Genomic DNA, 16,016 nt, shown 5'->3' with positions numbered 1-16,016 from the left:
ATAGAATCATAGCCCAGATCCCAACAATAATTCTGTGGTTTGTTGGAAACAACCACCTTATTAAACCTAGAAAAATCAAAAGATTGAGTGTGCCAACGTGTGTTCTTTTGTAGAGTTATTGCCCTACACTTCCAACAGTTATCTCAGAGGTACAAGCATTTGGTTGGCTGGTAATGCTAACAATAATAGTAATGCTACTAGTAGTACTAATGTCATTGCCAAGTGTGCTAAACACTTTTTTATTTAATCTAAGCAACATTCTTTTATGAGGTAATTTTCCAGATGGGGAAAGTGAACCTCAAAAAGGATTAGGTAACTTGGCCAAGATCACACTGCTGAAAGTGAAAAGCAAGACAAAACTGTGCTCTTACTTTATTGCCCCAATAAGCAGCAAAAGGAGTAGAATGAGAGATTAGAGATTCTAATACTATTCTAAAAGATTTGATGTAATTTGATTGTGAATGAACCACACATAATCTCTGTGACTCCTAAGAGCCAGCATTCTCTTAACGTGTCTTCTCAATCTATTTTCTGTTAATACTTGCCTTAAAACAATTCTTCTTTGGACATTTATAGTCTTGAGTCAGCTAAATAGAGTTTCCTACAAAGTCAGATATGGAAAATTGCCAAAATGTCATTTCTTTGGATAGAATTTCTAAGTAATTATAGTAGTAGAAGTAAAATTATAATACCAGACATTCAGTAAATATTTGTTGAATGAATGAGTTAATAAATAAATTGAATGTACAAAATACTTGGGTAGAAGATAGATTTTTAAAAAAAATATTTTATTTATTTATTATGAGAGACACAAAGAGAGAGAGAGAGGCAGAGACACAGGCAGAGGGAGAAGCAATGCTCCATGCAGGGAGCCCCATGTGGGACTTGATCCAGGGACTCCAAGATCACGCCCTGGGCCAGAAGGCAGACGCTTAACCACTGAGCCACCCAGGGATCCCAGAAGGTAGATTTTTATACATTATTCACCATTCAGTAATTATTTGAGTGTCTATTATGTACTATGATTAATATTAGTGTCACTGAGGGCAAAGTTCAGCAGCTAGCCACCACTATTTATTCAAAGTCTTCTCCAAAGTGCAGGCTATTAAGTTCTACTATGCATCCTCTTTTCTCCCTATAAAACAGAGGGTTTAACTGGTGATTTTATTGTCCCTTCCATTTTTTTTTATGAATCTCAGTATCATTTTAATAAACTTTTAAATTTTATAATAGTTCTAGATATAGAGAATGCTAACAGTACAGAAATTTCCCATATACCCTACACCCTGTATTTTCTATTATTTAATAGTGTGGTGCATTTGTTACACTTAGTCAATATTGAAACATTATTATTAACTAAAATCCATACTTTCTTCATTTTCTCTTAGTTTTTACCTGATAATCCTGTTCTAGGATCCCCTCCAGGACACCACATTACATTTACTTGTCTTGTCTCCTTAGGCTTCTCTTGGTGTGACTTTCCTTGTTTTTGATGATCTTGACAAGGTGTGTGTGTGTATGTTTTCCCAAATAATCTCTACACCCAACTTGGGCTCAAATTCACAACCCAGATATTAAAAGTTGCATGCTCTACCAACAGCCAGCCAGGTCCCCCTGATCTTGACAAGTTTGAGGAGTACTGATTATGTACGTTATAGAATGTGCCTCAATTGAGATTTGTCTAGTATTATTGTATGATTAAACTTGGGTTATATGTTTTTGTAAAGAAGACCACACAGTTAAAGTATCATTATCATTACACCACATGAAGGGTGCATACTGTGAATGTAACTTATCACTCAATAGTAACTTTGGTCACCTGGCTGAGGTAGTGTTTGCCAGGTTTCCCCACTGTAAAGTTATTCTTTTTCTCTCCCTCTCCATACTGTATTCTTTAGAAGGAAGTCCCTGTGCAGTCTACACTTGAGGAGTGGAGAGTTATGTTCTACCTCCTTGAGGAAAGAGTATCTAAATAATTTTTTTGGAATTCTTCTGTACATGAGATATTTATTTATTTTATTATTTATTTATTTATTTATATCAGCATGAACTCATGGATATTTATTTTATATTTTGGATTATAACCCAATATTACTTTTTAAAAGTTTTTTGTTGCTATAATTGTTCCAGCTTTGGCCATTGGTACCTCTGTCAGTTATATCCTGTGTCCTTTTGATATATATCCTCAACAGGTGTTTGGGTTTTGTTATTTTTCTTTTTTTCCTCCCAACACTTACATTCTGCTACTACAGGATGCTTCAGGCTCATATTGTATACTTCCTCTCCTAGTCCTATATCAACCATTTCTCCAAAGAGCCCCGGTTACTTTTATTGGAGAATGTATTAGAAACCAAGGTCTAGTTCCAGATGGGCTCAGTGGTACCCATGCGTCAGCTCACAGAGCAAGGAAATATATATGTGTAGGGGGATCCCTGGGTGGCTCGGTGGTTTGGCGCCTGCCTTTGGCCCAGGGTGCGATCCTGGAGTCCCGGGATCGAGTCCCACGTCAGGCTCCCGGCATGGAGCCTGCTTCTCCCTCCTCCTGTGTCTCTGCCTCTCTCTCTCTGTGTGTGTCTATCATACCTAATAAATAAATAAATCTTTTAAAAAAAGAAATACATATGTATATAGTTATCTATCTATCCACACATATATATGTATTTTTCTATGTAACCATTTGAATCTGTATCAGGCTAAACATGAGTTTATACTGATGTCTCCAACTTGAATCCATTACTACATGAAATGTTCTAGCCTTCCCTTGCTTATCTATAAGCTCCCACTCAAACAGTGAGAAGCCTGTCCTTCACCATCTGCCATTTGTTCAGTTGTTAAGTTCCAGTGTACATGTATAGCAGTTTCAGAATTGTTAACCTGTATCCTGTGATAAATAATTATCACCTAGAGTACAGTGCTTATGTGTAGTATCTCATCTCCAGTTTCACTCTACTTCCAAAGTGACTTAGGTCAGCACATTTCCCTCCACCATACCCTTCAATGAGGATGTTTTTTACGATTTAAATGTAGTTAGATTGTTTTGTCACATTCTGCATTCCATCATGGAATATCCTGACCTCTTAATTTTTTTTTAAATTTGCATGCATTTAGATTCAGTCTTTGTGCAAATAGGTCTATGAGGCTATACGCATAGCATCATATATCCGTCATTACTACATTATAGTACAGAATAGTCTCACTGCCCCAAAAAATCTCCTGTGCCTCATCTACTCAGCTTTCTCCCTGCCAGGAACTCCTGCTGGCATTTTTTTTTTTTTTACCATTTCTATAGTTTTACCTTTTCCAGACTGTTATATCATTGGAACCATATAGTAGATAGACTTCATAGACTGGTTTATTTCACTTAGCAATATGTAGTTAAGAGTCTGTTGGCAAATTGAATTTAAATTTAAAAAAAAAGAATGGAATCAGGCAATTAAAAATAATAAAAATTTAAAAATTAAAAATATTTTTCTACCACAAAAAAAATGTCATTCTCATATTTTTATAGTTTGATAGGTTATCTCTTTTTATCACTGAATAATATTCCATTATATAGATATGCCACAGTTTATCCTTTTTAACTATTAAAGGACATCTTAGCTACTTACAGTTTTTGCAATTATGAATAACAATGCTATATATATTTATGTTCAGGTTTTGTTTGGACATAAATTTTGAAATAAGTTTATCAATACCTTTTTAATATTTATTTTTCAGTTTGTAATTGTTGGTTTGTAATCATCTACCTTTATATGGTTTCTTCTCAAATATAGTTATTTAAAAAATAATCAACAGTTTCACATAAAAAGTCTGTTCAGGTTCAGGTACCATCTTTTATAAAAATATAAACAATAAGCCCATAAATATTTTATGGAATAAGAGCACTTTAAATATTGGGCAATTTAGAAAGGTTTACAATTAATGTTTTTTGAAATATGAGCAGACCTGTGGTCTGCCGATGCCATTTCTTTCATATCACAAACAGGGAAATTTATAGGTGTTGAAATAGCTGCAAAATTGTTCCCTTTATTGCTCCCTCACTAATAAATTATGTCAAAAATTATGTGTTTGGAAATCCAAATACAAGCATTTGCAACTTGAAGTAATAAATACAGCACCATATTAGATAAATAAACCCAGCTTCCTTTATGTGTATGCATGTCAGATAGGACACATGCAGTGGCAAGAAATAACAAGCAATGGAAATATCTTCCCTGGACATTTAATCTCTAAACACGTGATATGTTTTACATACAGTATAATCCTATTAAAATATGACTTGTTATTCCATAGGACATGGGTGTACATTAGAGTGGAGACAAGTATGTTCACTAAAAGTCCAAAACATGGTAGCAATTCTATCAGAAAAAAAGGAAAAGAGTCTTTCTATAACACTGTCTTCAACCAAATTATGAGGTTAGTCTTTGCCTTTAATACTAATATTCAAAGAGGGTTCCTTCTTTGGGGATGACTGAACAAAAATCCCCAAAGAAGAAACATTGTGGCCACCTTACGGAATTTTCACTGTATTTTCCCACAGTATCCAAGTGACTTAATGCTGATTAGTTCAACAAAACTCAAATATAAGATATCCAGGCATCAAGAAAGCTTTCACATTGAATGTTATGTTTTATTTTGTGTCTTAAGTTACCTGATGTAAAATATTTGAAAAACTGGAGAAGGCCAAGTGCCAGTGAGAATGAGGGGCTTAAGAATATACTGACTGGTTCACTATATGACTTTTTTTAGTATCAGAAAATTAATGAGTCAAAAGACATGTTGGCAAATGCTGGCATTCCCTGACCTAAAAGGTTCTGAGATTTCTCTCTTAGGAACTTGACTCACTGAGAGATGAGGACTGGTTTACCAAGGAGCCTGGAGGATTTTAGGGCTTTAGTTCAGTGGAAGGAATTTAGGAGAGAATTGCTGGGAGTCTGATTCTCTTTGAAGCAGAACGTATTTTATTATTCATTACATGGGGTCTTCTGTAGATAGAATTTGCCCCTTTTAATGTACAAAAAAATAAAATGAGGGGACACCTGGATGGCTCAGTGGTTGAGTGTCTGCCTTCAGCTCAGGTTGTGATCCCTGGGGTCCTAGGATTGAGTCCTGCATCAGGCTCTCTGCAGGGAGCCTGCTTTTCCCTTTGCCTATGTCTCTGTGTCTCTCATGAATAAATGGATAAAATCTTCAAAAAATTAACATAACTTAAAAATAAGTAAATAAATAGGAGGAAATCTTTTTCTTTTGTTTTCTCTTTCCCATGTAACAGGGGGCCCTTCAGATGCTTAGTTGACTCCAATGTCCTAGAATCTCTTTCTATCCTTTGTTCCCATCAAAATTTATAAGTGATATGCTCCACATACTCCCATGTTTTAGCTACCTTTCAAATAGGGCTAAACTCTTTACAACCAATAATGTGAAGTGTTCCAACTCCCAGAAACATTCACAGTGATTTGAAACTTTGTTTTTTTGTTCCTTTGTTTGTTTAGCTGGAGAAACAGCAAGACAGAATAAGACGTTTATTCCCTGGATCTTCTTTAATAGTTCCCTGAATACTCTTAATTATGCCAATATGAGGTAAGTCGATACATGTCTTTGAGGAAAGGAAATTTACAAAGATCATTCTTCCTGGTAGCCCCCAATATGCCAAACTAAACTTATCGAGGCCAAAGATCCTCCAGGAAGAAAGAGATTAAGAAAACCCTATTCCCTTTCCTTTGGAAATTAGAGATTTCTAAAGGGCTGAGAAAACCCCGACAGAGATCCCTGGTAGCAAAACTCAGGAAGAAAGAGGGAGTCTGGCATAGTGACTTATGCTCAATACCAGAGCCTAGAGGTTTGTGGGGATAGTGTGTTCTAGATACAATGTGTAGCTGTGGTTGGAAACCCAATTATACCTGGCTACTTTGGCAAAGCTGTCACTTTTGGGGAATAGTGCCTGATTCTGTGAGTGTAAATCCAGTAAGCCATCACCTGGGGAATCCACATCTTCAGTGCCACCCTGCTGCCTGCACAGGGTTCTACAGCTGAAAGGACAGCTTTTTTTTTTTTTTTTTTTTGAAGATTTTATTTATTTATTCATGAGAGATACACACAGAGAGAGACAGAGACACAGGCAGAGGGAGAAGCAGACTCCAAGCAGTGAGCCCGATCTAGGACTCAATCCCCGTCTCCAGGATCACACCCCAGGCTGATGGTGGTGCTAAACCACTAAGCCACCAGGGCTGCTCGAAAGGCCAGCCTTATAGAAGTCAAGGACAAGTTGGAGGCTTCAGAACCAGTTTTAAACAATGACTCCATGTATAAGTTATTAAAATCAGAACTTAAATGGACTGATTAGTTCTTCCCACGTGGAACTTTGAAACGGTACTGCTCCCTTTGGACTGAGTAACTTCTCAGGGATCCTGGACAGTTTGAGGAACAGTGAATCCCTGAGAGAGGGAGATACTGAATTACTTACAATATGGAGGAATGGAAGCTTAAACAAGTAATTAGAAAAATAAAAAAGATGCCCAAATTTGGAATCCAAACTGATGGAGGTCATACAGATTATATTCAATGTTAATTTATTATGAATTTCCAAGAGATGAAGTGTTTGTCAAATTTATTTAACCACCAAACATTTTTTTTCCCCCTAAACTAAGCATCGTAAGGGACTAGATTCCAAGGAACACTTGGAAAATGCTTCTCAAATGGTAGAATTTTAGATACTAAATCATGACAAAGGAGCAGCAAACTTGGGACATTTTCCTGGCATTTACTCATATAATTGCTTAACTGTGACCACAAACTCCACATCACTCCGTGGTGTTAATGACAATACTCTAGTAACTCTACAGGGCAGAGTGCACAGGGAGAGAGTGCTAAAATGATAACACAGCTCTCCCCTTGACTCCTTCTATCCTTTGCCTTTGTATAATGACCAAAACCCTCAATCTTTTTTTGGCTCAAGTAAGGATTTTTGTTTTAATATGTTAAATATCCTCAGTACCTAGAAATCTGCTTGGCACTGTGAAGGTGTTTAATAGCTATTTGTTGAGCAAATAAACTTCTGGCCTTTACTGTCCTCACAAAGTTACTAAAAACGTAGCATACCCCCCCTTTTTTTTTTGCATAATTTATACCTTGCAGCTGTAGAGCGGATCCTTCTAAAAATTCAAGAAGTATGAGAATAGTAATGACTGGGAAATCTTGACTAGGTTTGGTAGGCCCAATTCTCTGAAACAAATGGAAAATGACGTTTCATTTATAAATCAAATGAAACCCATATTTCCCCAAGTCAAACAATCCTGGTACTGGGGGCAGGGTATGATGAAGCCATTTCAAACCCCACCAGCTGAATCACTATCCCCAGGTCCACATTGTGCCCCATCTAAGGACGATATGTCACATATTTAACAATTGTCAGTTTTATAAATAAAGTTAGTAAAGTATATAGGTAAAAATTAAAAATATTTCCTTTCTATTCTCTGAACTATCACAAAACTACTTACCATGTGGTATAAGGCAAAATGGTCATCAAATCATTCTAATGATTTGTAAGTCATTATTGATTTTTCGGAGTTACTTATGTGGTCTAATGTTTGATAAGCTCTCACAAAACTAAATGTTACCTGTCTCTAAGCTACAATTTTACAGAAGAAACCGCACCAAACTCTTTCAATGACTTCCTCATGAAACTGATGGTTGTTAGATATGGCTCCAAGTACTTGCTATAATGTGAGAGTGACTGGGTGGGCTGTCCCTCATGTTCTAGATACTAGTACTTCTCACAAAGCCTATAACAAGGGAGACTTTGCTTATGCTCCCACCCAAAAACACTGCTCCTAGCAGGCCTGTCCCACACTCCTGCCAAACCTGGGCCCCTCCTGAGCAAAAGGTAGGGATTAATTCCTCTCAGCTACCACCTTGTTCTGTTCAACTCATGCCCCAATTAGTCTAGATGCACTAATCCCACTACCACTTACTTAGTGGCCATTGGATGATGTCATTCAGTGACATGTGGTATAATTTAAGCTATAACCAACCATTAGGGCAGTATTTCTATATATATTTTAACTTCTAATAACTCTATGCCAGTGTGTATTAGCAGAATATCAACCATGACCCAGTTTCTTTTGAGTAGTTCAGAAAATCTCAGTCGTCTCCCATATATGTTAGAACAAGACTGTGAATTACTTTTCTTCTATCTCAAGATATCTGCCATTTCTTATTCTGTCTCTCACTTCCATAAAATGACTCCCGTATTTATGTATTGATTCCTGGAAGCAGCTATTGATTTTGCTTCATCTCTTAAAGTCACTCAAGTAGTGTTGCTCATTCTAATGCTCTATCTTTGAGTTAATGCTGGAGAAAATCTCCTTCATTTTACTGAATTGCCCAAGATTACCAAACTAAGGCTGCCTGATTCTTTTTGTGACATACTTCTTATTACAACCCTGAGTCTCTGGATAACTATATCAGAAAATAACCTGAGCATCATACCACCCTCAGTTTGCTGTTGCCTCCCATAGCTCACCATCTTCTGGATTAACCTTATACATTTCTTTTCCAGTTTTGTTGTGATATAATTGACATATATCACCGTATAAGTTTAAGATGTACAGTATAATGACTTGACGTATATTTATGGTAAACTGTTTACTACAATAAGGTTAGTTAACATACATTATCTCATAGATTAAAAAAAAAGAAAAAATGTTTTATGGTGATGAGAACTCTTAGGATCTACTCTCTTAATGACCTTCAAATATATCATGTAGCAGTGTTAGCTATAGTCATCACGTATATTACATTCACAGTACTTATTTATCTTATAACTGAGAGTTTGTACCTTTTGACCACCTTTATCCAGTTCTTTCACCCCAGAGCTCCCACCTCTGGTAACCACAAGTCTGATTTATTTTTCCTATGAGTCTGGTGTTTTATTTCTTTTTAAGATTCAAGATGTAAGTGAAATCATATGGTATTCACCTCTTTCTGTCCAACTCATTTCATTTAGTATCATGCCTTCAAGTTCCATCTATATAGTCAGATGGCAGGATTTCCTCCTTTTTTTATGGATGAATATATATATACATACATACACACACAACACAGCTTCTTTAGACCTTCATCTGCCTATAGACATGTTGTTTCTATGTCTCGGCTATTGTAAATATTGTTGCTATGAATATGGAGGTGCAGATATCTCTTTGCCAAACTGTTTTCATTTCCTTCCCATATATTCTTAGAAGTGGAATTGTGGGATCATATGGTAGTCCTATTTTTATGGAATTAAGAATAGAACTTTGCCCATTTTTAAATTAGATTGTTTTTGTTTTTTGCTATTGAGTTGTAGGAGTTCTTTATATATTTTAGATATTAACCCTATGAACCCCTTATCAAATATATGATTTAAAAATATTTTCCCATTCTGTAGGTTATTAGTCATTTCTTTTATTGTGGAGTCCATAGGTTTTGACATTCTTTTCGCCTTAGATAATTTTTTCCTCAATAGCTTGAGAGCTTAGGAAGAAATATTTGATCCCCAGTGGTTTAGGAGAATTGTTCTCAACATGGCTGGGCTTCAGAATCAGCCAGTTAGTTGTGGAGGGACCAAGGCATGAAGACTGAAAACTCCATAGTCCAGTTAGATCTGCATCCAGTGGTGGGAACCCTTAGCTCAGGGGGTCTGTTTTGGCTCCAAAGCAAGTACTCACTTTCCCCCTCCATTTATTAGGTCCACTGCCAGATGTACCCTCATGTCTCAACAGGATTAATTCTTAGGAAATTCATAAACAGTTTGGTTGTTACTTTGGGATTCCTGCCACTCTGTGAACCACTCCTATGAACAGTGATGCACAATTTCCTTTAGGTTAATTCCATAAGTTGCATTTAGAAAAAAAAAAAAGAGCCCTGACATCACAAGGAAACCACTTTTAGTTGCTCCATTTCCTGGAGCCTACAGCTGGCAAAATGCCTGGGACAAGATGTATTCAATTCAAGTCAAAGCAGAGCTGTGTTAGGAGAAACAGATGGCCCACCTAAGGTGAAAAAATTACTTTCTTGGGGGAAAAGGCAGGGTGGTTTATTCATCTCTTCCTCTAGGAAGGCAGGAATGTGTGGAGGCAAAATAAACAAAACACATTACAAACGCATTCCACAGATGAACAGAATAAATGGTGCTGAACAAGCCTATGGGAGGCATCTTCCTGCCTCCAGGCAGGCTGTAGGAGCTTGTCACATGTATATTAAAGTGCCCCCAATACTTGAAAATCATTCTGTCAAAGGAAGTAATAAGAACCAACATATAATTGAAGAGACAAATGGTCAATAACCCTCACTGAGAGCTGCTAATGAGGGACTGAGGAGACTGGGGATAGTCAAGATGAGCCAGGTACAGGTTCAGGAAAATGACTGGATATAAAACAAAGCAGTGAGAATTGGACTGCTCCACTTGAGGTTAATGTGGCCAGAGAGGTGGTAGATAGGTCATCTGCATTTATTTAGAAAAGGGGATACTAGGCAGTGAAAATTTGTTGCTGATCATCTCCAATTTTCCAAAGGATATACTTTTCCTGGTGGTTATCGGTGTTCAGGTCACCTGGAAAGCACATTCCCCTCAGAAGACTTTTCTAATACCCAGATGAAACACTCCTTCAGTTTATCCAACTCTTATGTTCTAAATGTTCATTCAAAAGTAACATTCTGATTATGGTCTCTCAGCTAGCTACCTTAATAATGGGCAGGATTGAGGCAACAAGTTTGGAGGTCATTGGAGAGATTTATTAATACCTGTTACAAATAAATAAATTTGTGTTTTATTTGATATGTCGATCTTTTGAGGGTTTTGGTTAGCATAAGTTAGTTCTGCAACCTAATTTCCTAGCAATACAAGCAAAATCCACCACTCTTTGGACCTACACAACTGAATGTCAGACCCCACAACACTGTGACCACTGCCCCATACTGCCATCCTGTGGGCTCCACCCAAGCAGTCCTGGGCCTTCTTCTGTAATATCTGTGCCTCTCTTTAAATTCAACACAAACCATCCCCAAAAGTCATCTCCTTACTTGCTTCTGTAAAATCAGCAAAAGATCATTCTAAATTATGTTCTCTATAACACATTCTAGTGTCTCATAGTTCTGAACCTTAGGAAACAAGTCACATTATCTGTGACCACATAGTTTCACTGAGTACACTGTAACCATATAGTTTTACCAAGTAGCAAACTTACAGCTTCTTGTGGTGCTTGCTGTTCTCTTAATCTTGAGAGGGTGGGTCATGGTGAGGCCACATGATGATGTACTGAACGTCCTTCAACTAAGGGTTGGGAAAGGAAGGATTATACTACCAAACACAGTTCCTACCCAGACCCCCTCATATGATTGAATAAAAGGGACAAGCAATTTGAAAGGGAAAGTAATTGGGTTCTCATCCAAAAAAGCAAAACTTGAAGCGTACTTCTTTCTGTGAGCAGTGCTCACAGTAGATGTTGGACAGTGTGGAGCTTTGCCCATGTCTTTCCATCAGAGAGAATGTATGCTTGTATGACTTGTCTGGCATTCTCATCCCTGACTCCTGTAAAGGTAGAACACCATCACTTCAAGTACTCTTGCTTAGTTGTCTCTCTCTGAGAGAGTAAATGGTTGACACTGTGCACCCCCTTGGTGGATACTGCACACTTGTTTGCTCTAGGGCATTTGTCCTTTGGTCTTTTGGTGATAAACAATTTTTGCCCATCTCTAAAGTGAGATGGAAGCAGCAACAATCCAACTCTGGAAATTATCTATTAATCTTACATCCCAGAAATTTTCCTGTATTCCTTGAAAAGAGCAAACTATCTTCCCTTTAAATGCAAAATAAAAATATGAATTTTGCACATTGATTTCTTCTTCTTCCATATTGGAAAGTTGGCTGAAGGACTAATGATGATAACTATTGTAAAAATTCTCTAAAAATATTCATTTCATAAATAATATAAGAGACACATTCACTGCAACTGAGATTTATAAGGGTTCTGTGAAGTGACCAAATGGAGTTTGCAATTCAGGATGTTTTGTTGCTCTCAGGGGCTATGGCTAATCTCTTATGAAGCAAAGTTTCAGTTGGATAGAGATTGAGTAATTGGAACACAGATGCATTGTGTAACTCTTTCTTCCTCTTTATTTACTGTGAACCAGTGAATATCTTAAGTCTCAAGCTATAGGTCAGCTTAGTAGATTAATTTTCGAGTAACTTGTATGACGAGAACTTAGCATTTCTTATAAAAAGAGGCTACAGGTAATCAAAGCTAGGATATGTCTCTGTGCTCATATTGAATTTGTCTGACAGAAGTCACATAAGAACATCCTAATAGTTTTTTTCTTTAAAGGAAAAACGAATTGGCATTTATTGCTTGCTTACTCTCTAGCCACACTACCTTTATTGACAAATCTCTGAGATTGATACTATTTCTTCTATGTTATGAATGGGTTTGAGATTCAGAGAGATTAAGCAATTTATTGAAGATAAGACAGTACCTTAATTGCCTAAATGAACGTGTTCTCTTTTGGTCAATTTTATACAGAAGTGAAGTGATAATACTAGAGAGCTGGACTTTAGGATTTAAACCCAGTCTCTCTGACCCCCAAGCCACCATTCTTTTCACTGTTACAATGTTGCCGCATTAACATACAAGAAGCTGGAGAATTGCCACAGAGTTCATTTGTTCTTTCTTTCTTGCATTTTACTGCTCTTTTTTTCCAAAAAAATTTTTTGTGTTAAAATACACATAACATACAATTTACCACCTTAACCATTTTTAAGGGTACAGTTCAATGATATTAAGTACATTCATAATGTGTGATCATCACCACCATCCATCTTCATAACTTTTTTCTTCTTGTAAAACTGAAACTTTATTTCCTTTGTACAATAACAGCCTATTCCCTCCCCCCCTCCCCCTGCCACCACTCCTTGGCAACCATGCTTGTACTTTCTGTTTCTATGAATTTGACTAATCTAAGAACTTCATATAAGTAGAATTATACAATATTTGTCTTTTTGTGACTGCCTTATTTTAACATAATGTCTTCAAAGCTCATACATGTTGTAATATATTGTAGAATTTCCTTCATTTTTAAAGCTGAATAATATTCCATATATATGTACCATATTTTGCTTATCCATTCATTTGTTGATGGACTCTTGGATTTTATATATTGTGAATACTGCTGCTATGAAATGGGTATACAAATATTTCTTTGAGACCCTGCTTTCAATTCTCTTAGGTAGGTACCTGGAAGTAGAATCATTGGATCGTATGATAATTCTATTTTTAATTTTGAGGAACCTCCATACTGTTTTCCACAATAGAGCACATCTCCTCCTCTTCCCACCAACAGAGCACAAAGGTTCCAATTTTTCTACATCCTTGCTAATAGCAGTAGCCTCCTTAATGGATATAAGGTGGTATCTCATTGTAGTTTTGATTTGCATTTCCCTAATGATTAATGATGTTGAGCATCTTTTATGTACTTATTGGCCATTTATACATCTTAGAAGAAATGCCTATTCAAGTTATTTGCCAATTCAGTTTTTGATTGGATTGTTTTTTCTGTTATTGAGTTTTAGGAGTTAAGTTCGGGATATTAATCCAATTACTAATCAGATATATGATTTACAAATATTTTCTTTCATTCTGTGGATTTTTACTCTGTTGATGTGTCTTTTGATGCACAAAGTTGTTTAGTTTTCTTGAGTTTCAATATGGTATCACATTTAAGAAAGCATTACCAAATCCAATGTTGTGAAGCTTTTGACTGTTTTCTTCACAGCATTTTATTGTTTTAGGTGTTTCGTTTATTTTTTTTATATTTTTAAGATTTTATTTATTTATTCATGAGAGACACACAGAGAGAGAGAGAAGCAGAGACACAGGCAGAGGGAGAAGCAGGCTCCATGCAGGGAGACTGACATGGAACTTGATCCTGGGCCAAAGGCAGGTGCTAAACAGCTGAGCCACCCAGGGATCCGTAGGTGTTTCATTTAAATCTTTAATCCATTTTGAGTTTATTTTTATATATAATTTGAGTAAGGATTCAATTCCCTTCTTTTGCTTGTGGATAATCAGTTTTTTCAGCACCATTTGAAATGTCTGTCCTTTCTCCACTGAATAGTCTTGGCACCCTTGTCAAAAATGAGTTGACCATATATGCAAGGGTTTATTTATGGGCTCTTTATTCTATCCCATTGGCATGTATGTTTGTCTTTCTGATAGTACCACACTGTTTTGGTTACTATGGTTTTGTAGTAAGTTTTGAAATCAGGAAATGTGAGTCCTCCAGTTTTGTTCTTTTTTAAGGTTGTTTTGGCTATTCATGGTCTCTTGAGAGTGTGTGAATTTAATTTTATTTTATTTTTTAATTTTTATTTATTTATGATAGTCACACACACAGAGAGAGAGAGGCAGAGACACAGGCAGAGGGAGAAGCAGGCTCCATGCACCGGGAGCCCAACGTGGGGTTCGATCCTGGGTCCCCAGGATTGCGCCCCGGGCCAAAGGCAGGCGCTAAACCACTGCGCCACCCAGGGATCCCAAGTGTGTGAATTTTAGAATGGGTTTTTCTATTTCTGAAAAAAAAAAAAAAAAGTCATTGGGATTTTGACAGGAATCACATTTAATCTGTAGATTGCTTTGGATGGTAATGACATTTTAACAGTATTAGGTCTTCCAATCCATGAACATGGGATGTGTTTTCACTTATTTGTCTTCTTTCATTTCCTTCAACTATGTTTTATGTTTTTCATTGTATGAGTCTTTTCCTTCCTTGGTTAAGTTAATTATGAGTATTTTATTCCTTTTCATGCTATTATAAATGTAATTGTTTTGTAATTTTCTGTTCAGGTTGTTGGTTGTTACTGTATAGAAATGTAACTAATTTTTATGTGTTGACTTTATATCCTGCTGTTTTGCTGAGTTAATTTATTCTAATATCTTTTTTTTCTCTATGTGTATGTAATCTTTAGGGTTTCTATATATAAGATCATGTCATCTACAGATACAATTTTCCTTCTTATTTTCCAATTTAGATGCCTTTTACTTGTTTTTTTCTTGCCTACTTGCTCTGGCTAGAACTTTCAGTACTATGTAGAGTAGAGGTAGTGAAAGCTGGTATCCTTGCCTTTTTCCTGATCTTAGAGGAAAAGCTTTTAGTCTTTCACCATTGAGCATGATGTTAGTAGTGTGTTTTTCATATATGGTTTTTATTGTGTTGAGGTAGTTTCTCTCTATTTCTAGGTTTTTGGGGGGTTTGTTTTTGTTTTTTACCATAAAAGGGTGTTGAATTTTTCTTAGGTACTTTTATTTTTGCATCAATCAAGATGATCCTATTCACACACACACACACACACACACACACACACCCTTTATTCTGTTAACATGATATATTACACTGACTGTTTTTTGTATAGTGAACCATTCTTGCATTCCAGGAATAAATCCCTCTTGGTCATGGTGCATGATCCTATTAATATGGTGTCAAATTTGATTTGCTAGTATTGGTTGAGGATTTTTGCATCAATGTTTACAGGGATATTAGTCTATAGTTTTCTTTTAGTGTCTTTGTCTGATTTGAGTATGTCCATAATTCTACTTCATAGAATGAATTTAAAAGTTTTTGGAAAAGTTGAAGAAGGGTTGGTATTAGTTCTTTAAATGTTTGGTAGAATTCAGGGGCACCTGGGTAACTCAGGCAGGTCTTGATCTCAGGGTCCTGGGACCAAGCTCTGTATTGGGTTCTCTGCTCCATAGGAAGTCTGCTTTTCTCTCTGGCCACTTTCTCTCTCTCTCTCTCTCTCTCTCTCTCTCTCTCTCTCTCTCCCAGATAAATAAATAAGATCTTTTTATAAAATGCCTGGTAGAATTCACCAGTAAAGCAACTGAGTACAGGGCTTCTTTGGTCAAGTGGTTTTTTATTGTTATTTCAATCTTTTTACTAGTTATAGGTTTATTCAGATTTTTATTTCTTTGCAATTTAGTCTTGGTTGG

The 16,016-nt window shown here is 36.4% G+C and overlaps 1 protein-coding gene across 5 annotated transcripts in view; it reads left to right on the top strand.

Moving 5' to 3' along the window:
* The window catches only part of SAP30 (Sin3A associated protein 30), a 137,828-nt gene that overhangs the window by 44,761 nt on the left and 77,051 nt on the right, over positions 1-16,016 (top strand). For all 5 annotated transcript variants that reach the window (XR_005989421.1, XR_005989423.1, XR_005989422.1 and 2 more), the window contains one exon: positions 5,493-5,580. Coding sequence is in view for 2 of the 5 variants with exons in the window: in XM_041766394.1 (XP_041622328.1) it covers positions 5,493-5,580 (88 nt within the window). In the remaining 3 variants the exon portion in view is untranslated. The remainder of the gene's footprint in view (positions 1-5,492; positions 5,581-16,016) is intronic.

This window comes from Vulpes lagopus, chromosome 8 (assembly GCF_018345385.1).
Source record: "Vulpes lagopus strain Blue_001 chromosome 8, ASM1834538v1, whole genome shotgun sequence".
Taxonomy (NCBI): domain Eukaryota; kingdom Metazoa; phylum Chordata; class Mammalia; order Carnivora; family Canidae; genus Vulpes; species Vulpes lagopus.
The sequence above is the reverse complement of the archived record's forward strand: the minus strand, read 5'-3'. Positions and strand labels throughout refer to the sequence as shown.